Source organism: Cariama cristata, unplaced genomic scaffold (assembly GCF_000690535.1).
Source record: "Cariama cristata isolate BGI_N322 unplaced genomic scaffold, ASM69053v1 scaffold20213, whole genome shotgun sequence".
Lineage (NCBI taxonomy): Eukaryota > Metazoa > Chordata > Aves > Cariamiformes > Cariamidae > Cariama > Cariama cristata.
Genome location: NW_009611043.1, coordinates 76,213 through 96,827, shown reverse-complemented (window position 1 = coordinate 96,827; position 20,615 = coordinate 76,213). Strand labels below are relative to the sequence as shown.

At 42.9% G+C, this 20,615-nt stretch overlaps 1 protein-coding gene across 1 annotated transcript in view; it reads left to right on the top strand.

The window, feature by feature from the left end:
* The window catches only part of DIS3L2 (DIS3 like 3'-5' exoribonuclease 2), a 174,585-nt gene that overhangs the window by 79,753 nt on the left and 74,217 nt on the right, over positions 1-20,615 (top strand). The window contains 1 exon segment of the mRNA XM_009698075.1: positions 15,420-15,532. Within this exon segment, the coding sequence (XP_009696377.1) occupies positions 15,420-15,532 (113 nt within the window).

Here is a 20,615-nt window from a genome sequence, read left to right as displayed (position 1 = left end):
TACATGTGGGTTTTAGATGCTGCAGGAAACCATTCACTGAGCTGTTTTGTGGTGCATACATCTGCATTTTCTCTTATCCGTAAGCCGTTTAGTGAAAGTGTTCAAGGAAAATATCTGTTTGAACAAGAATTCTTCTTTCCCAGAAAGTCTGCAAAGCCATTGCAGGGCTGTCACTCATACTTGGGACTTGATGATATATCTGCTGATCAGGGATGTGGCCACACTTTGAAGTCTGCCTTGTCTCTCCAACCCCAACTGCAGAAAACACTGTATGAGGCATTTTCTGCAATCTATATGGAAGGAGATGTACCAGTGCAGAAGGGATCCTCTGGTTGTAACGTCCAGCCAAGAGGGTTCTAGGTGTTACTGGGATGTTACTTAATTGCGGAGCTCTGCAGTGCTGACCCATGCCCTGATCAAGCTTTATTGGAACAAGTCCTTCTCATGCAATCCAACTGAGAAAAAAAAACAGAATTGTTTTTTTTTTAAAAAAAGTTGCCTTCTGAGTGGACATCATTCATGTGCTTTGCCAGTCTTCCCTGCTTTGTTACTTTTTGCTCTTCTCTGTACAGGCATGAGGCAGAGGGAGCTGCCTGCATGTCGGGAGAAAGCAAATATCCAAGTCCTCTTGGCCTGATTATTTCTGACTCATCCTTCTCCCAGGGGTTGTGTCAGGCCTGTGCTGGCATCCCGGAGCCTCCAGATGAAAGTTTTCCCTGCCCTTCCCTGATCTTCTATGAAGGCTAAGGAATATGTGAAAGGATCTTGTCAAAGCCATGCTTTCAGGGATTGTCTTTACCTGTGTATAACACAGGAGCAGGCACAGCGCTGTCTCCCAGGATACCCTGTTACTTCAAAGGTGATCTCTGATGCACTTACAGAGTGGACAGAGGATGCTTCTGCAGTCAAAGATAAAAATTGCTTTTCTCTGGAAGACCAGGCAGTTGGGAAAGAAAGGTAAAATGAATCAGACTACAGGGTCACTGTGCCTAGAAAAGGTTTGCAAAGCTCAGTTTTTCAAACAAAACAAAAGTGGAAGATGCAGGAACCATTCTCCTTTTTCAGTTCCCCAAAATAAACTTCACCAGTGTGTTTTAGAAGAGGCATGAAGAAACCAGGAAAGAGTAGGGGACAGGGTACAGCTGCCTTCCCAAGAGTAAAAGTAAAGATTTGCTTGACTTGTATCCAAAATGTGTAAGATGGGAAATCCAGTGTGGATTTAGTGCTTTCAAAAGTTTCACGTCCTTCTCAGGATCATTGTGCCTGCTCCCCTTTCCTTCAGGTGAGTCTCAGAGGAGAAAATCCAAGAGGCAGACAAGTGAATGCACCCGCTGGTGGCTGTCCCAGCCCAAAGGCCTTTGTTGACCCCCACGTATCATCTTCCATGAACCATTAAGTGGGAGCCTGCTCACAGCAGCCCTTTGTGTGCCAGATCTCTGCCTTTTGGCTGGAGCCGTGCATCCTCCAACAGGCTTGCTCCACCTTGGACTCCTCTCAGAGAGAAAATGCCCAGAACTGGAGCCTTCTTTAAGAGTGATCTTACCTGTGCCCATGCTGGGCATCGTGCACTTTGTCTCTCCTTTCAGCTTCCAATCTGCTGTGAGAGTGGTGCCCATGCTCCGTCACAGCACTGCCTCAGCCTTAGGCCAAGGAAAGTCACCCCCTGGCAAAGCCAGGTTTGATGCTGGTGAATATCCCAGGGACCAGGTTTTGAATCAGTGTGGAAAGAACCACCATGGAAATACCCTTTCTTCTTTTTTTTTTTAAATGTGTGGTGTTTATTCTGAGGAGACCTTGTGGCTCAGAAGGAAGTACAGACAGGAAACCAGGTCCTGATGGTCTTTGATGCAGTTATGATCAGTTAGGGAGGGAGCTGAGGAGCTGAGTGGGAGCAAGCGACATAAAAAGGCTGCAGGAAACTCCTCTACATCCTTTGAGCAGGCATGGCAGCTGGCTGGCCAGCTCAGCGTGGGTCCCCAAGCGGGCAGAGGAAGGAAATCTTAGCGTTGTATCTGTGCTGCAGTGTTTGTTTAAAACATGAGATATCTCTGAAGCAGCAATGTCCAGTCTGGTCACTGGAGTGATCTCCATTTTTAAGGCTCCCGATGTCTTGCAGGGAGATGCTTGCAGAATCTTTTTAGTGAAGGTGAGTAATAAAAGCAACTGAGAACTGAACTGATGGGCTCTTGTTCATTATCCTCCCAGTGTGCTGCTGTTTGAGGCACAAACTTGATCCAGCATTTCATGGACCTTTTCTTCTGCCAACTGTGGTTCAGCATATGAGCTGATATGCTAAATTCCAAAGGTTAAGTTTTTCAAATACTTCCTGATCTGGAGAACCCAATCAAAACATTATTTTGTGAGCCTCCTGTAAAGGATGTCTGTTTCACATGCAGTTGGCAATATAAGCTGTATCCTGTGCCCCTTTCTAACGTGTCATCTTGGAGATACAGCTGCAGAGCTTGTTGCCCAAGAGACAAGGTGCTAGGTCCTCAACCAGGGAATGAGCATCACGTAGTCTCTGTTCCTAGCAGGAGGAAGTGACAGAAATGTGCATATTTGTATTACCTGACATATGTACGCTTAATTGCAGTCCTTATTTTGCATCCTGATGGGGGATTAGCATTTAGAGAGAGTTCCATCAGCCTGTCCCTGGACATGACTGGGCTCTGTCTAGCTGGGGAGACTCTTCTCTTCAGCTTGCAGCATTGGGGACTTCAGCCCTCAGACCTGTCCTTTGCAGTTGGCCGCAGACACCCAGATCCATCTTGTATGACAAGTTCCTGGGACATTTTCTTGCATGCAAATTGAATCTCTGTGGATTTGTTACTTTTTTGGCCCACTGTGAGATGATAGCCTTACTTAGTGATTTTCAGCCTGTGGTCCACTGACTACTATAACACTATGTTGATTACTATTATAGGCCCATGAAATGTGGCTGGCAAAAGCAGGGATATAAATCCATCAGCATATGTGAAATTTTTAAAGATATCTGTACTTTGACTAAAAATTTTTCAGGAATTTGCAAATTTAGAAAGGTCCAAAACCATTGCTGGGAGTCCTTTGGGTTCACTTCTTTGTGTTCACTTGCTTGCAAAGCTACAGCCATTCCCAGCTCTTCGGTGTTAAGGAGAGCCCCTATGGGAACCTCAGTCTTGTGCTTAACAGAGCCTCTTGATATGTCTTGGAGGTACCCTGAGGCTTTTTGGCTTTAAAAGTTGCTATGCGAGATGCAATTATTATGATGAAGAGTTGTTTTAGAGGTTAAGAGCTTATCCAGGGCTGGCAAGGCTGCATCTCTCATGAGGGTAAAGTTGTGTTAAGAGTTAACACAGCTTTTATTCCCAATGTAAACATGGTTACAAGAAATTATTATTTTTTCCATCTTTTTTGCCCATATGTAAAACATTTAAAAAAAAAAACACAACCCGACACCAAAAAAATCCAACAGGAACAAACCACGTATCTGGCATCCTTGTGATGTAAGGAGATCTCCAACAATCAACAGAGATTGCAGAACCCAATACAGAAGATGTCTCTCTCGGTGTATAGCACCCATAGTAACCACAAGAAAAAAGAAAGCACTGGTTGCCTGCACTACTTCTATCAGACAGCTAAATAAGTGCATTACAAAAGATTTGGAAGAATGAAATTGTCTTTGTCCTCAAGCATTCATTGCTAATTTATTGAAGACTCTGACAGTTTCTTTGCCTTGAAGAATCTTAGGCAACAAGCAGAGAGATAAGGGACTGTTTTTACACCTTTGCTTAGTTTTAAAACTTCTTAGTGTAACCCTTATCAGTTCCAGTCGCCAGATAGAGGATTCGCCCATGCTACGTCCTTAGTAAAAGATGGAAAGGAATTTTTTGCAGTAGTCCACAAATCTATCATGAAGAGCTATCCGGTAGCAGAGTGTCACTAGCAAAGGAGGCATGGGATGGTTGTGGGAATAGGTGTATTTTTAATGGAACTCACAGTAGGATATTGCAGCAATTGGAAACTTTTCAGGGATATATGTCTTAAGTGGGCCAGTCTGGTTTTGAGAGGATTTTATATTGGAGTCTGCTTTTGATTAACAGTCGTGCTCCTCATTATTGTTTAATGATAGCGGTAGGGAGGTAAGCTTGCTGTTCACATTTGTGAGTGTATATTTTGAAAGAGATCAGCTCCAATAAAGAAGGAAAATAGGGTTATTTATGTAACAGCTTCAGAAATGTGAACAAACCGTACTTGATTTAGATGACTCAGCATAATCTTGGAGTAAAAGGTAGATCTGGACTGCACCTAGTTTCTACAGCCTTTGTGGAACTGTTTCAGGGTAGCTTGAGGTTTTAAGCAAGTTCATTTCAGTCGATGCTCTTTTGTGATCCTTTCTGCGTGTCTTCTAGTAAATTACTGCAGCCAGGAGCATACAAGAGAGCCATTCTCAGTTCGTATGCGTATCACAGACTTTCACAGAAAACAACTGTACCACTTTCAAGCTTGAATGTTTTCACCCAGGGTTCAGATGTTTAAAGATTTATTCTGGTCTCATCATGGAAGAGCATGCCAGGTCACTTGCTTAAGATAAACACTGAAGAATGGACTAGTGTTGAATCAGAAGTTAGATTATTAAATTACTATGCTTCATTCTTTGTAAGATGTTTAAGATGAGCAGTCACCAGTCTCGGAGAGAAAATGACAAAAACTTCACACTGATAGATGAGTCAAATGTAAAATGACCATAAACTGCAATTTACTTAAATTTATTGCAGGAATCAAATAGGGGAAATACAAAGAAGACCTACAAGGAGTAGGATGGTGCATGACATTTGGTCAGTTTTTCCTTTGGTGTCGGACATAATTAGCTCGGCTCTCCTGTTACCTGCTGATTAGTCTGGTGTTTTTCTGTTGTGTCACTAGGAAAGTGCAAAAGACATTGCAATGATTAGAAACAGGTACATATCCTTTCTTTCTGTCGATGGCTTGTGGTTGCAGAGTCTTTGAAATATGCAAAATACACTCAGGTCTGTGCCAAATCCAGATCCTTGCTGTGTCCCACAGTGTGCTCCCATGTAGCGGTGAGGAGCTGCAACATGTAAAGTATATTTTACCTCTTCTTTTAAAGTAACAAGGGGTTGTGTGCGGAAACACACATCCCTTCCAATTTCCAAGTGCAAGGTTGAATGGAATCAGAGGGCTGGATTGCAACACCTTTCTTTCACCAAACATCTCTCTTGAAATCAGTGAGATAACTTGACAACGTAGGGCTCCCCTCAGCTCGAGTAGAAATCGGGCAGCTTGCTCCAAACTGATGGTAGTTGAAAGAGAAATAGTCTGAGCCTAATCACCAGACAAGTGCATTAAACTGGGTGATAAGGTATTGCGGTGGAGATAAAGAAAGCATGGATTTGGTTGGAGCATTGATTGCGGGAGCGTTTTTTGCATATATTTGAAAGCTACTTGTGAGAAGATTGGTTAAAAGCTTGATTAAGCAAAAATGGGCAGGATTTGTTATTGGTAATTCATATTTATTGCACTGGATTTTTGTATCAAGTATAGATATTTTATAAAGATTCCTTCCTTATCCCAAAAGCTTTTTTTTGACAGTACACAGTGAAAGCTGTAGGGGAAGAAGACACAGGATTGAAACAAAATAAAAGATAGGTCGTCTATGAAGGACTAATCTAATGAAGACCATGGCTGCAGAACATGCAAACAGACGCACAAATACCAGTAGAATTACTCATAAAAGTGAGTTTACTTTCCTGCAGGGAGGCGAGATGCTCTGGGCGAAGTCGCCGTCCGGATCATTTCAGTTCATAAATTCAGGACCTGGGACAATTCCCCAAAGATTTAGAGGCCTGGGATTTTGCGTCCCGACGGATCTCGCTAGTATTTGCCAATACAGACTTAAAAACAGTAGTGTCTGATTGTATATTGAAGAAAAAACCCAGTGCCTTTAAGGAGCTGGGTAGTGGGAAGAGGATCCAGAAATTCCTGTACAAACAGATCTAAAAGCACTTTGCCTAGGATTTCTGTTCACTAAAAAGGACCTCAGGGCCCAGGAGAGTCTTTAGAGAATAACCGCAAATGATAGGTGATGACCAGATAGAGCTAGAGAAAACAGGATTTTTCAGTAAATTTGGCAGATAAGAATCAGAAGATATGTGAGGAAGATAAAATTTAAAAGGGTACAAATAGGTAGGAATAAATTCCCACATGGTTAACTGAGTCATATGCTGTTGCATGCAGGCAGCAAAGAAATTACTGCTGTATATATTTTTTATTATCGACTTTCTTAAATGGCAGGATTCCTCAGAGTCACTGGGCTATTGTTTTAACTTTTAATTTATTGCAATGCAGGGGTTTCAGAACCCAGCTGAACAGGAAAAACATCTTCTTACAGTGCAGTTCACTACAGTATTTCTTGATTGTTGACTATTATGCTAGTTAAACAGAAAGAGTAAAACCAGGTGCAGATGGAAATATTTTGGAAGTCTTTCCAAAAATAATCAAAAAAGTTGGATGGCTGAAAGTGAAATCTCAGCGGCTGCCTTTATTCTCAAAGAAGTTGAAATGTCAAGGCTGTTCAGTGGAAGTACCTTGTATGTGTTTGGCCTAGCACTAAATCCCAAGGTCTCTTTGAATGCCTGGGAATGCTCGCTCAGCCTTGGATTACTGTGTACAGTAGAGATATCACAAAAGGGACTGACCTAGCAGTAGAGAAAGCCTGGTCCCTCCCCACTCTAAACCTTTATTTCAGGAACAGGATGACATCCTACACCCAAAATGTTTGTAATTCATCTTGAAAGCTGCTGGGTGCCACTTCCCATCTCTTTAAATTCAAAGACTGCCGATTTCCTGGTAGTGTAAGCCTCTTGAATAGGTCTTGGAATAGTGAAAGTGAAAAACAATTCATGACGTAAATACCAGAAATTGTCCTTTTACCTTCATCATGTTGGCTGGAAACCTTACTGTTAAGAGACTGCTTGAGAGAGCGAAGCGCACTCTGCCTTGGTAACTTCTCCCTACCAGCAAAGAGTGCTTTCTGAGCCGGGAATCTGAGTTCACAGCAGCACAGTCGTTGCCTTGATGTCCTGCTTGACATCTCATCTTGGTGAAGGGTTGAAGATCCATCTGCCAGGTGCTTGGGATGGACTCCAAATAGCAAAGATTCATGTTGGGTCTAAGTCATAGAGGTTCTTCGGGAGATGACTATATAGCAAGTACTGGCATTCAGTGGATAAATCCAATGTATTTGAGGTTTGTAACTCCTCTTCACTTTGCTCATTACTCTTGAGTCTGGCAAAGAAATCAGTACAATTTATAAAACCTGTAAGTGGAACTTGCTATTTTGGCATCTCATAAAGTCTGCTAGGCCCTTGTGCAGGCACGGAGGCAGCCAGTGTACCCGTGACCCTCTGCAGTGTAGACAGGTACCAGCATAGGAATGGGGAGAAAACCTGCACGGGCGGAAGGTAGGACATAGGCATCGCTGCATAAGGAACTGTTGTGTCTGGTCTCAGTCTGCCGATGCTGGATGCTGATACATCAGAGAAATGGCACGTTCTCTTTGTTTTCGATCATTATGCTATCTGTCCCCAGCTGTCCTGTGCTTTGGCCTGACTTTTACTATTAAAACACTCATGCCCTGCTTTCATCTGTATTTTGCTGCTTGTATCTTGCTTAGCAGTGTGAACAAATCTTTATGCAGTGTGCTTATTCTGTTGGATGTCATTCCCCGTGTCCTTCAGTCTGCAGTTAAATGTTTTGTCTTGTACATGCTGTGTAAATTCTGTCCTTCTGAGTATTTAGTGTTTTTTCCCTCAGGAGAATTCCTTCCTTATGTGAATATCCAACTTAATGGTGCAGTGGTACCATTTGCACAGAAGAGTTCTTTCGTTCTCCTCTGGAGTTATTGCATAAGGTTTGAAGGTAGTTTTCAGGAACAGTGTAGGCAATAGGTGCATTCTGGATGGCAGCATCTCTGGTCACAAGGTGATGAAGAGCTGACTTGGGTTCACTGTCAACCCACAGGACAGGACAAGACACTCTTGTGTTACGTTTCTCTGCCTCGGTAACGTCATATCATCTGTGAGGTCTGGAGACCTGACTTCTGACTGATCACCAGCTTAGATGTTCCCAGCTCATGGGAGCTGGAAGTTGTGGGAACACCACCAGCATGAAGATCTACCCCATGTTTCTGTGGGAAGATTGACCCTTCTGCTCTCCTGAGAGCCTGGGAATGCCTCATGCTGACCAGGAGCCGTCTCTGAGCATACCCTTCAGAGCTGGGCAGCATTGGGGAGCACTTTAAATTCTAACCTTAGCCAAAGTATTTGAAACAGTGCTTAACTGATTTGACTTGTGCTGGTTTATGTATAAAATTCAGAGCTCTGTAATGCACAGTATGTGAAGTGCCATGTTATGGAAGTGTCCTGGCTTTGTTTTGAGGTATAAAAGGTAGGTTTTAAATTCTGTTAAGTGGTTTTAAGACATTGCTGAATTTATTAGCTGCTACATCAAAAACTTTATACAATTCACATGGAAGACCTGTTCCCAGCGTTTAATTTAGTGATAGATATAGTCTCCTCATAATTCTGCAACTAAAGAATTGCTGATGGCTCATGGAAAACTCTGGAAAATATTCTGCTTAGGAAGGGTTCCCTTCCTAGTATGCTTTTCGTCTTCACTTGTCATTCGTTGCACTTAATGAATACATGAGTTTTGTTTTATACATTACCTGAAACCAACTCCAAATTGCTTTGTAAAATTGTAGTTGTCTCCGTAACATTCAGTTGATGCCAAAGTGGCCAAAGCTCAGGATAGTTGAGACCTGAGTAAAACAGTGCTTTAAAAGTCACTACAGAGCAGGTATGAGTTATTCTGAATTTTAGACTCATTGGTGTCCCACACTGACCTCTTAACTTAAAGAAGAACAAAAGAAGATAACAGAAAACCTGTTATGCTTTATTTTTGTGAAATGTTCTATTTCCTGGTTCTCTCAGGACTACTGAAAACATCACTTTGCAACATCACCATTCCTATCAGTGTTTTCTCAGATACTTCCAGAAATCTGGGAAGTACCAAGACTTTCAGTATGGGAAGAGTTAACATTTGAAGATGTTTTTATTTGGTTTTTTTTTCCCTTCCCCTATGATCTTACCCTGTTTGTCACTTTGGAATAATGGGGGCCAGTCTCAGTTCTGCTAACGTTGAGAATTCAGTCCATCTCACAGCTCCTGAGTTTGTGCAGTTAAATGAGAAAAGCCACGGCTTTTATGGTCTTTACATCAGCCCAGCTCCTGAAGGAAAGGATGTAAATGTGATTTGTAAAGGCTAAAGAGTTAAAAGGTTGAAAGGTAGCAATGGTTTTAATTGTGATTTAAGAAGCAAAGCGAAAGCCCAGACCCACCTAGCCCTTTTACTGTTTGCAGTCTGATGCAGGCACTCGGAGCGGCCGTGCTGACAAGCTGCGTGGGCTGGCTCTTTCTCTCTTTGCCCCGTGGAAGTTGGGAGCCTGACCTTGGCCACCTCTCCAGGTGCTACAAAGCCAGAAAAAAGTGACTAAGCATAGTTCAAAGAAGAGCTCGAATATCTTGAAACCTTGACCAAGCTGTTCCTGATGGCCTCAAAGTCTCTCTGTGGCTGGTGGATGAAGGGAACGGTTTCTGTGGGACATTTTTCATGCAAACCAGTGGCAGAGGGGCTTGGATGGGGACGTCTCCTAGAGGCAATGCCTGGTAGTATGTAGTATTTTGTGGATCGTTACCCTTTAGAGCTGCTTGTTGTTTGTTTGGCCAGACAGTTTTTCCTTTTTTGAAGTTGTTGCAACATTTACTAAAGTCATATTTATGCTTGGATGGAAAAGTTGCTGCTCTGTGCCCCAGGGATTTGTCCCACTCTCTGGAGATACAGGATTCTGATTCGTTTTGCTAGAGTCTTTTTGTGAGGTTATGCCAAGGAAGAGACCTTTAGAGAAGGAAAAAGCTATTACTTGCTTAAAAAAAAGGTGTAATTGGTTGCATTTCAGTTGGCTAAAGGATCATCATGTGATAATTTAAAAAATTTGATTTCCTGGTAAACAAGTTAATGGATTTATGCTTAGTTGCACTGTGCTTTCAAAAAGCAAAATGGCTTTAGGGCACACAAGTAAAATATAGGCACTTTCCTTGTTATTTTAAAATAAGTAAAATAAAACACATTGTCTGATTTTCTGAACAATAGCTTGGCTTCCTGCAGTGGAAAAGTAACCTCAGCTGAGAATTAAAGCCACCCACCTTTGTCTTCGGTCTCCAGAGCAGACAAATAACTTGCTCTTTCCATGGTTCTACTTTTATTTTTGTATTAAACTCTTCTCCTCCTCTTCTCCATCTTGCTCTTTTTTTCTTTCCCACTTGGTCTTTTCTCCTACTCAGTCATTCTCTTTTCCCTCTCTCGTTTCTTCTCTCTCTATCCCAAGAGGGACACTTTTGTAACACTTGCACCGTGGATGTACGTACACATGCCAAAGAGGAACAGGAACGTTTGGGCTTGGATCAGGTCCTTCATTTAAAGGCATGTGTTGAGGAACTGTGATGGCCTCTAGCCACTTCCAGCAGCTTCCCCAAGTCTCAGTGCCATTTTCTGCTTTGGCGCAACTTATATTTGTTTTGTGTCCACCCCTATTACTGTCTGCAGCCCCTCTGACTGTCCCTTCTGTAACTGAGTCCCGCCATTGTAGACGCTGTCCTCACCCGTTTACCCACAATCACACATGAGAACCTCAGCCTTAATGAAGACCCACGCTGTACTGTAGCACTGCTAATAGCAACAAAACGTGCATGTAGGTTAAAGGCCTCATTTGTCTCTCTTTATGCAAGTTTTCATACTTTTGCAAGGTTCTAAATATTGCTTTGCAGATAAGAGCAGCAGCATGGTACCCCCAAGGCAGGGGAATGGGAAAGAGCTGTAATTATTTGCTGCAAGATTTTGGTCTAGCCAGGGAACAGCCAACTCCCTTGAACTGCTGGCAGCAGGTAGGTAGTTGGCTGTTTTCTGGCTAGAGCAAAGACTTTGCAATCTGCTTTGAACTCTTCTGTATCTCCCTGAGCAGTGAAGACAGCGTGAGAAATAGTGGTTGACACGAAAAACTTGGTATTAGATTTTAAGTTGACTTAACGCTCTTGCTAGTGTTTGTCTTTTCTCCTGAGAATGATGATGCTTGAAGGTGAGATGGAAATAAGGGGGAGTGTGTATGCATGCTAGAGAATTACCTTTTGGTGTTTTATCCTTGAAGAGTTGCGTTTTTAATTTGCATGATCCTAAAATTCGCATATGCTAAGGTATGAAGTGAACTTGCTTGCTCTGTCTCTCTGCGTTTGTGCTAGGGCTGACTCGGGTTGCTGAAGACAGAAATTTGCTGCCAATGTGGTCCCCTGCATACTGTTCAAATACATTCAACTCAACTTTCTGATTCCTGGGATGAATACTTGATACGACTTGCTGAGTGGGCAGTTTTTATGGAGCATTTACATGCTGAAAGGGCCTTTTCCTTCTCTTCCAGCTCTTTCTTGCTAATCCTTTTTTGTTCATAATTTTCCTCAACAAAGAAGGAAAAAAGTTCTTTGAACTGTTTTGTCATAGAGAATGAGATCATCAGCGAAAAAAATAATAAAAAAAAGGAACAGCTTGTTCTTTGTTCTTCTGTGAGATGCCACCATTCTCTTTTGATTTTAGCATCATATCAGTGTTAGACACACAAGGTTTTGGAATGTGTTCAAACAGACCAGATTCTCAGATCAAGAAGCTGCGTGCTTAGTGCAGCATCGTGCTGGGGGAGATCTGCCTTTTGTAGCTCTCACTTGGTAAGCTTCGAGAGGGGATCCAGGCTTCTAGAAAGTTGAAGAAATACAGTTCCATTATATTCTGCCATTCTAGCAGCATACGTGATAGTAAACCAAATGGGAAATTGTCTTCTCTGTGTATAGTGCTGCAAGGGCATCAGAACTGTTTTGTTTGCAGTAAGGTGGCAACGAACCCTGTTCGTCTTGCACAGAGCGTTGGCCTAAGAGGAGCTTTGGTGGCTGAGTGCCCAGCCCTTTCCTATTTCTCTTTGCAGACCTCGGGAGGAGAGCTCCTCTGTGCAAAGGGCCTCATTGTTGGGTTTTGCAGTGCTATAGTGTAATTTCAAATAATACTCCTGTCTCCCATCCATCTCTGTTGCTGCATCTCTGTAGTTGCAGAGAGGAGCTAATAGGTACAGCTGGTTAATAAAACATGCGTTATTTGGTTCTAAACTGCATTCCCTGTTGCTAAATGTCTCCCACGTAGCAGCTTTGCAGTGGTTGAGTTCAAATGGGATGACAATTTTGCACCCACTTTCAAATGAAATGATTTTAAATGAAAAAATCCCAGAGATCTTGAGTGAAAGAAGCCATACAAGTGCCTTCAGCATTTTTCATTGCAATAGATGCTCCCTTCAGCTCTTGCTTTAATATCAGCATATGAAGTGTCTGGCTTAATCTCCTGTACATTCTTATGTAAATTCCTTTTTAAAAAAAATTATCCTCAAACTGGTAGTGTATACCTAGCTTTAGGGGTGGTTCTGCAGCTTTAGCTTCACACTGTAGGAGAATTTTAAATTTGGGGTGAAGCAAGTCTATGGTTTGTTTCTGTACTTGTCTGTTGTTTTCTGTACTTGTTTCTGTAAGAAATTTAGGGTATAAAGTCTATCATGATGGAGAGCTACATGCCAAGATTTGAAGTCTCTCTTTGCTGAAAAAGTAGATTTCTTCATCAAAATGAAGGTAGAGTAGACCATGTGTAGCAGCCTGTGGTGTGTGGTCCATGTGGTGTCCACCCTTTCCCTCTTTAGTCTGCTCTCTTTGGCAAGCCTTTTTCAATAAATGAGTATCGGTTTAACTGGCTTTTCCTTTCATTCAGGCACCATTTTCTTTTTTCCTTGGTAAATAACACAAGACTTACAATGTGAAATGTTCCTTTTGTGACTTTGTCATAAAAATTAATGAGTCTAGAAAAATTGTTTGTGGACCTGGAAGAGAATCCCAGTGAACAGTATTTCTCTATCCACAAAGCTCTTTCATTTTAATTACCAAATAAACCAGGAGAGAGCAGTAGGCAGGTATTTCTGTGCAGGTTTAGGCTGGTATTTTGTCTAACACATTCAAAAGCAGTGGTTTGAGAGAAATCAGATTGGTTGATTGCTGTGCTGTATCTTCAAGTTCTCTTGGTCTGAATTTTTTGGGGGTGAGGGAGATAGGGTGATTCATACTTGAGCAAGACAAACCCAAAAGCTGCCAGTTTGCATTATGTCAGTGTATGTAAGAAAATATTTAGATAGAGTTTCCATTAAAAGTTCAAAAGCAGGGGGCTCATGCTGACCCCGGCTTTTAGAAGCTCTGGTGGGAAACGTTGAATGAAATTTAACTCCACTCAATGTGTTTTCGTTGGCTGACTCCATGTTTTATTATCTCATGCAATGAGATCTTTCTTGGTTTGTCAATTTTCTACCAAGGACAAAAAGTTCATGTATGTAACAGCGCACATATTGAATTAAAGTACGATTAAAGGCATGATGTAATGACCCCCTCTCCTTTTCCTTTCATCAATATTTGCCTGCAGGGTCAATACATTACAATATTGACTTCAAAGTATTCAATATTTTTTTACCTTCTGAGTGTGTTGGCTTCGAATGCATGTAATATTAAACCGGTTGGTTGAACTGTTGGTCTAAGACTTACTGTCTAAGTAGTTTCAGGCTTGGATGCCTAATCCATGTAGAGCAGCTTTCAAGGCATGTGATAATATCACAACACAGCTGTAGGCAGCTTTCTGAGGTGAACATTTAATCTGCAGTATTTTCTCCCAACTTCCTAACGAGTGGTGGAATTTGTCCCTTGGTGTGCGATGGGATTATTGCCCTCTCTCCCTGCTGCCATCATGTTTACTCTCTGCAGGACCTTCCAGTGACTGTAGGTTATGTGGACAAATCTAAAGCCCACCGCTCCTCTCTTCCGTGTGCGTTTCTGCTCCCTTTTTTACATCTGTGCTCTGTTGAGTGTACAAAAGCAGCTCAAAAAGCAAAATAATACTTTACATACTGAAAGTGCTGTGCAAACATGGCTTAATAAAGTTAAGTTAAAATTGTGACGAATTCACAGAGTTGCACAGGGTGGGTTGGTGCTCACTTATCTGAACTCCCAGCTGGGGACACAGTGGGCTGGGTGGCTCTCCTAATATAAACTTGAACCTTCTCACACTTTCTCTTTGCCTGTATACATTTCCATTCCCACTCTGCTGAAATCGAGCACCAGTACCCATCAGAAGGGCACACGGGCAGATTTACTGTGTAATGGTGGCAGCTACAAACCACTTATCCTTCAGAAACATGACACTCTAGAGAAGGACTTTGATAATATTCTTTGCAAGGCATATAAACAAACAGGATTGTCACCAGCGTAGTATCTTATTACGTTGTCTTTTTAAAAAAATTAAGGAAAGAAAAAATATTTATAGATACCAAGAAGTTAGTGAATTCCTCTGAAGAACCAAGTGTTATAATTAGGAACCCACTGCACTTAGAACTATTCTACAAATAAGCACCTCAAATCTAGCCTAGTCCTTCCAGAGAAAACAAAGGTCAACAGGCTTCTTTGAGGATTAGCAAACCAGAATTTCTTGGACCAAGGAACTAATTACTTCCAAAGCTGAGAATGATCACTACTTCCAAATGGAATTCTTGCCAAAACCTCATAATAAACCTCAGTAGTACTCCTCTCTAGCCTAACTTTTAAATTAAGATATTTCTAGACTGGACTCTAATTAAAAGATAAAAAACCTAAGCTGAAGGGAAGGCCGGATAACAGTGGGAATATTCTGCTTGTGGAAACCTGCACTTTTGCATAGCCTGATCCAAAGTCATTGAAGACTTCCCAGGTCACCAGCGGCAATTTGGGCCCAACCAGAGTGAAGTGGAAACAAGTGCAGCTCTGAGAACCCAAAAGTATGTGTGGCCAGCTGCTCCATGCCTGGGAGGTGGTGTCCTGCATTGCCTGTGTACTTGTAAGGTGGGGTCCCATATTTCTTGCTTACCGTTGTCTGACAAGAAAGAGATGAGGACTGGGCTCGCTAACTGGAAAGACATAGCCACATGGTTTTTAAGGGTTTTCCCATAACTACCACTGTGCTTGAGGATTCGCTCGTACGTATGTTCACTCATGTGTTGTAGCCAGAGTGGCTGTGAATTTGGTAGTGTCCTGAGAGACCACAGTTTTCATCTCAGATGGAAGAGGTGGAAAGAAATATCATTTTCGTGAGATCTAGGTATAAGGCAAAAAGGTTACGGTAGCACTGGAGAGGAGTCAGAGGGGTCAGAGTTCAATACATCAGCAGTTCATCTCTACCTGCAGCCGACTGACTTCCTTGTGCAATTTCAGGGAACTTCGAAGTGGGTGTTCACATCGCAGATGTAAGCTACTTTGTACTGGAAGAAACAGCACTGGATAAAGTAGCAAGCGAAAGAGCAACTAGTGTCTATCTAGTGCAAAAGGTAAGGATAACTTTTCCTTTTTTTGTCTAACAACTGTGTCTTCTTTACCGTAATTTCATTTTAAAGGTTCATTTTCAGATGCCTGCAATCAAAATCTGACTATTATTGCAGCAAACCTATAAAAGTGAGTAAATTGATGCAAACGCAAGAGCTAACATAGCTGCTGACTATCTCAGAGCTTACAGAGCGAGCACAGGGTGAAGCAGCAGTTGGTGACCCTGTGTCTGTGGGCAGAGACCCGGGTGTGCCCAGTGCTTGCCAGCTCAGGAGCAGCTCCGTGTGAATGAGACTCTGCTGATCTGGAGCTGGTTTGGGGCCCAGAGCTGCATAGCTATGTTCGCACTGTGTTGACCTGAGATAAGCCTGACAGAGCCAAGCTGGTTCATCTGCTTTGCTGTTGGGAGCTTGAGATTTGCAGATGTGGTGGTGGAAAGTTTTGTCTTTGTCTTAAGTGCAGTAGTACTAACTAATCCTTCCCAGAAGCGGATGCATAGCAGAGTAGGGTGTGAACACCCTGTGGAATCTCACATCTTGAGCTACAACAGAAGGTTCATACTCTTATTTTATCTGGGTATCCCAAATACTGGAGAAGTGGTGTTCTTTCATCATGCAACGAAAAGATATTGAAAATTGTACAGATTTTAGTGTAACAGAACCAAATGGTAAACTCAAGCTTAAAGATGACTTCTAAACTTTAAAAATAAACAGGTTCAAGTTTAACATTATCGGAAAGGAAACATCCAGGTTTTGTCTGTGGCCGTCTCATTTTCAGTTGAATGTGCAGAAACACTTCCTAGCTCATCAGATACTGCTGGCACCGTGTGCGCAGGGAAACCAGGAAGCTTGGCTGTTAGCATCCTGTGTCGGCTTGAGGCGTCAGCTCCATGAAGAGGAGTGTTGAGGCAGTCTCATAGGAGCAGATTAATCTACCTCTTCCCACGCTCCATTCAGTCAGGCTGAAGTCCTTGTCCTCACAACCCTTTCCAGGATGACAGGGCATCTTTTGTATAATAAACAAACATATCCTACTTGCTACTTAGGATTAGGAGTGATTCTTCCCCTCCCTTCCTGGATGTTCCCAGGGTTGCCATCCAGGAAGGGTCTTGTAATGATGCTTGTTCCAATAGTTTACTGTCTCCTCTCCACACTTTCCAGATGATAAAATGATTTATTTTACACTATTGAAATCAAATTAGTGGTTTAATATCAAGCCATTAACTTTTAGTAGCTGTTCAGTAACTTTCGTTGGGTAGAAATAGCAAGGCACAGCTTCAGGGGGTCTCAATGAGTCTGGTGGATTTTACATCTCTGTGGGTGTGGGTTGCATGGAATAGCCATGATAGCAATGCCGAAGTGCCCAAGCTGGGTCGGTGGTAGCGAGACCAGCAGCACACGGATGCTGCAGTGCGCAACCAAGGACTGGCCACACTGGAAAACACCAGTTACCAGTGACTTTCTGTTCTTCAGGAGTGGGAAGCGTTGCATATCTCATGGCAATGGCAGTTCTGGCACCAGAGTCTTCCCAATCCTACAGTCTCTGCAGCAATGAGCCCTTGACTTCTGCGGTTCTCTGCTTCCCGCTCTGCTGGATGACTCAATGGCCGTAGCTCACTGTGGGAGATGTGGGCTGGCCCCGGGGGGATGTCAGTGCAGGGCAGCCAAGCTGTAGTCCAGGAAGATGTTGTGGCAGTATTTCCAAGTCAAAGTACTGTGGTTTGAAGGCATGTGTTTTGTTTTTTTTTTTTTTAAAAACAGAGATTTTTATATAGAAAGGAGACATTTTTCATGAAAATCTAGTTAAATGCAAAAGCTAATTGAATTTTCTTTCAAAGTGCTTTTTCCCGCCAGCCCTACCAGTCAGTCATGTGCAATGCCAATGTAAGTTACCTGTTGCCTGTAATCTTCAATTGCTCTTCAGCTACCTTGGCCCGGCAGTCAGGATTAGTGCTTTACCCACACTTCTGCCCTGCAGAAAACACATTTTAAGAGTGCAAACTAGGTTAGATGATGAAATGGTCAGTATTTTAATTGCAGGAGATGAAAAAGAGAGAGAGGACGGGTAAAGGAAAGCAGCCAGGCGGTCTGAAACAAGATGGTAGCATGACTGTTGTAGAAAATATGCTTTCCTTTGATGGAACTGTTTCCTAAGACAGCTGTGATTCTGCTAGAGGTTAGCACCGTGCTAATCCTCCCAAAGAAGTTAAATAAAGCCACATATTTAGTTTTCATGAACCATGTATCCAGAAGGGGAGTTGTTGTGTAATTGCTAGTGGTCTATTTAATAAAAGTCAAAAGTTTTTGAAATAAGAGTGTATCAGGTTTTAAGAAGCAAGAAAACCTAAACAGTTTCCTCTTTTTTGGCACATGTTATAGTGTTATTTTAGGTGTGAAGCAGCTCAAGTGGGAGGTCAGCCATAAATCCTTGTAATATTTTATTGGTCCTATTTTATACTGGAGATCAAAGATTGGAACTGTAAGCCTATCTTCATGTTGAGTCCAAGGACTTCGAGACATTCACTTTTGACACCAGCAGGTTGTCAGAGTGTTGATATTTTGATAATCTCAGGCTGAGTAACAAAGAGTTGCTCGAAATCTGAATTCATGGAAGTGTTGATACAACTCTTAAGCTGAAATCTTGGCTCATAAACAAATCGCCTATTTCCTTTGAGTGTCTTTTAGTGTATAAGCAAGAGGTTTGCTGAGCCCACCCCATTGTCGGACTTTGGCATCCTCCTCCCAGCTCTGGGGAGAGCAGCTGATGGAAACTCTCAGTTAATGCAATCCCTCCCCGTCAGACCGGTGGCGGGAGAAGGGGTCACCCTGGGAGTCAGCGGTGGTCATAACCCACCCGAACCAAGCATGAGTGGGCAGCAAAAGCAGAATGCCACCAGAATGGGGTTGTTCGAAGGGTGCAAAACTGCCCGTGTGACTTTTTGAAAGGCAGGGATTATTCTTAACCAGCGTTTGTTCCTTTTTCCCTTTGGTTGACTGATTGATTTTCCCCTTCCGTTCCTTGAAAAACTGCTACAGCGTGTCCATTGTTGAGAGCCACTCTGGCTAATCCACTCTGAACCTGGCCAGTGAGTCAGTCCTGGCTGCAGCAGATGTTTCTGATTTTAAAGGGAATGGGGAGTTTTATCATCCCAGTATGCACGTGCTCCCTTCCACTGCCCAGCTCCCTAGGAATGAGTCCGAGGCTGGAAGCTTGCATTTGGTTTCTGGAAGCACTTTATTAGCTGAAGAGACAAAACAAAACCAAGGGCTCTCACAAGCAGGAGGTTAGATCTTCCCATGTCCAAAGTGAATCTGGTGTGCGGAGAAGTCAGCTGCTAAGCAGTGTGGCCGACCGTGGTTACAGGTCCATGTGTTTTATAATACCAGGGTGACAATGTATAGGAAACACCCCAGCCCCAGCAGTGCCTTCTCTTACTTTGGTCTTCCCTTGCTGCCCACCACTCCGGTGTGCCGGGATGTGTAGCTGCCTGCGGGGAGAGCCGCTAGCGCGGAGGGGGGCTGTCGGGCAGTGCTGGAGCACTAAGTCTCAAGCCACGTATGGTAGCGCTGGAGATTGTGCGTATAGGACTTGGAAACAGGGAGAGAGAAATCCTCTGTAATTAGATTTGAAATGCAGACCCACAGCTGCGAGTATTGTGGATATCAGCCTTTCGCTCAAAGAAGTGCCCTTTGCAGGATGTCTTGGGCCCTGCTGGGCTTGTGGGGAGAGATGATGGCTTTTATTAGTCTGACTGATAGAGGGGGATGAAAACCAGACAAGCTCTCACCACCCAAGCCTTTCTTCAGCCCTGGATTCTATGATACATTCATTAGAAAGGATTTCCTGGGGACTGTAGGTCCTTTTTTTTCATTGTGAAAGTTTTTTCCCTGGCCCTGCTGGATCTCTCCAACTGCATTTCTAGGTTCAACTACATTTATACACCCCCCTGTTCCAGCTTTATAATCCCTGTATAAGCCCGGCTGACTTTATTTCCACCTGCAGTAAAATCAAGCTGAATGATGTGATCCCCAACATAGGCACATCCTTAGCAATTTGCTAAGGAAGCCACTGGATGCTGGAGGTGATATCCCTCGGCAGTGTTTCAGCCAGCCGGATTTCTGCGTGCTGTGGCACTCCACAGGGCGGCTGGCAGACGCTGCTGTCTCTTGGCAGACAGTCACGGGAAGGGCAAGGCATTTAAAAGATGCTGGGCAACCTCTGGATTATTTGAGGTGATGCTGTGCAACGCTGATATTTTGCAAATCTGGGCATTAAAGACGTACTTAGGGAAATCTCTCATTCTGCGTCTCCTTCAGAAAGAGACGGAGATAATCCTATTGCAAGTTCCTTCGGGGCAGCCCCTGGGATAACTCCTGAGACATCTTGCTCTCCAAGTGTGACACAATTGTGATATCTTTGTATGTTAAATGCTGCGCTTGCAACTACTAAGAATCCTTTCAACCTGTGACCGTATCATGTTAAGGAAAAAGGAAATGTGTATTTATAACTTAAACTTCTGTGCTTTGTGACAGTTGGTTTATTCTCCATGTGGAATGTGAAGGGGAATCGTGATGTTAAAGCAGAGGGAGGCAGTTAGCCAAGACTGTTGTGATGTTGAAAACAGGTTTCTTTTAATTCAGTAAGGCAGATAAAATTTAAATACTTTCAATGCAAGGTCACATTGTCTTATGTTATGTATGTATTTGCTGAGCCCAGGAAAAGGATGATTGAATTCTTGCTCTCCTGTGAGGCTTCCTCCATGGCTTGGGTTAAGTTACTTTGCCTAAAGTTTCTCTCCTGTAAAACAAGGGTAACGCGGGTTGATGCTTCCCTATTTAACAGTAGGTTTGTTGCGGCTAATTGCTTGGTGAGTGTTTGGTGCTGTAATTATGATGTGAGTTAAAGCTTTGCTTGTGTTTCACATCATTGAAAGCCCTTCCATAGAATTATAGCCTCTTGAATCGGATATTAATCCTGCTCAAGTACACTTAAAACAAGCATCCTGTTGTTTTGTTTGAGCTATTCTTCATGGATGGGCTTTCATGTTTCATCTAGGCATTTTTCTAGCAGACTGTTATTGCTGCAAGA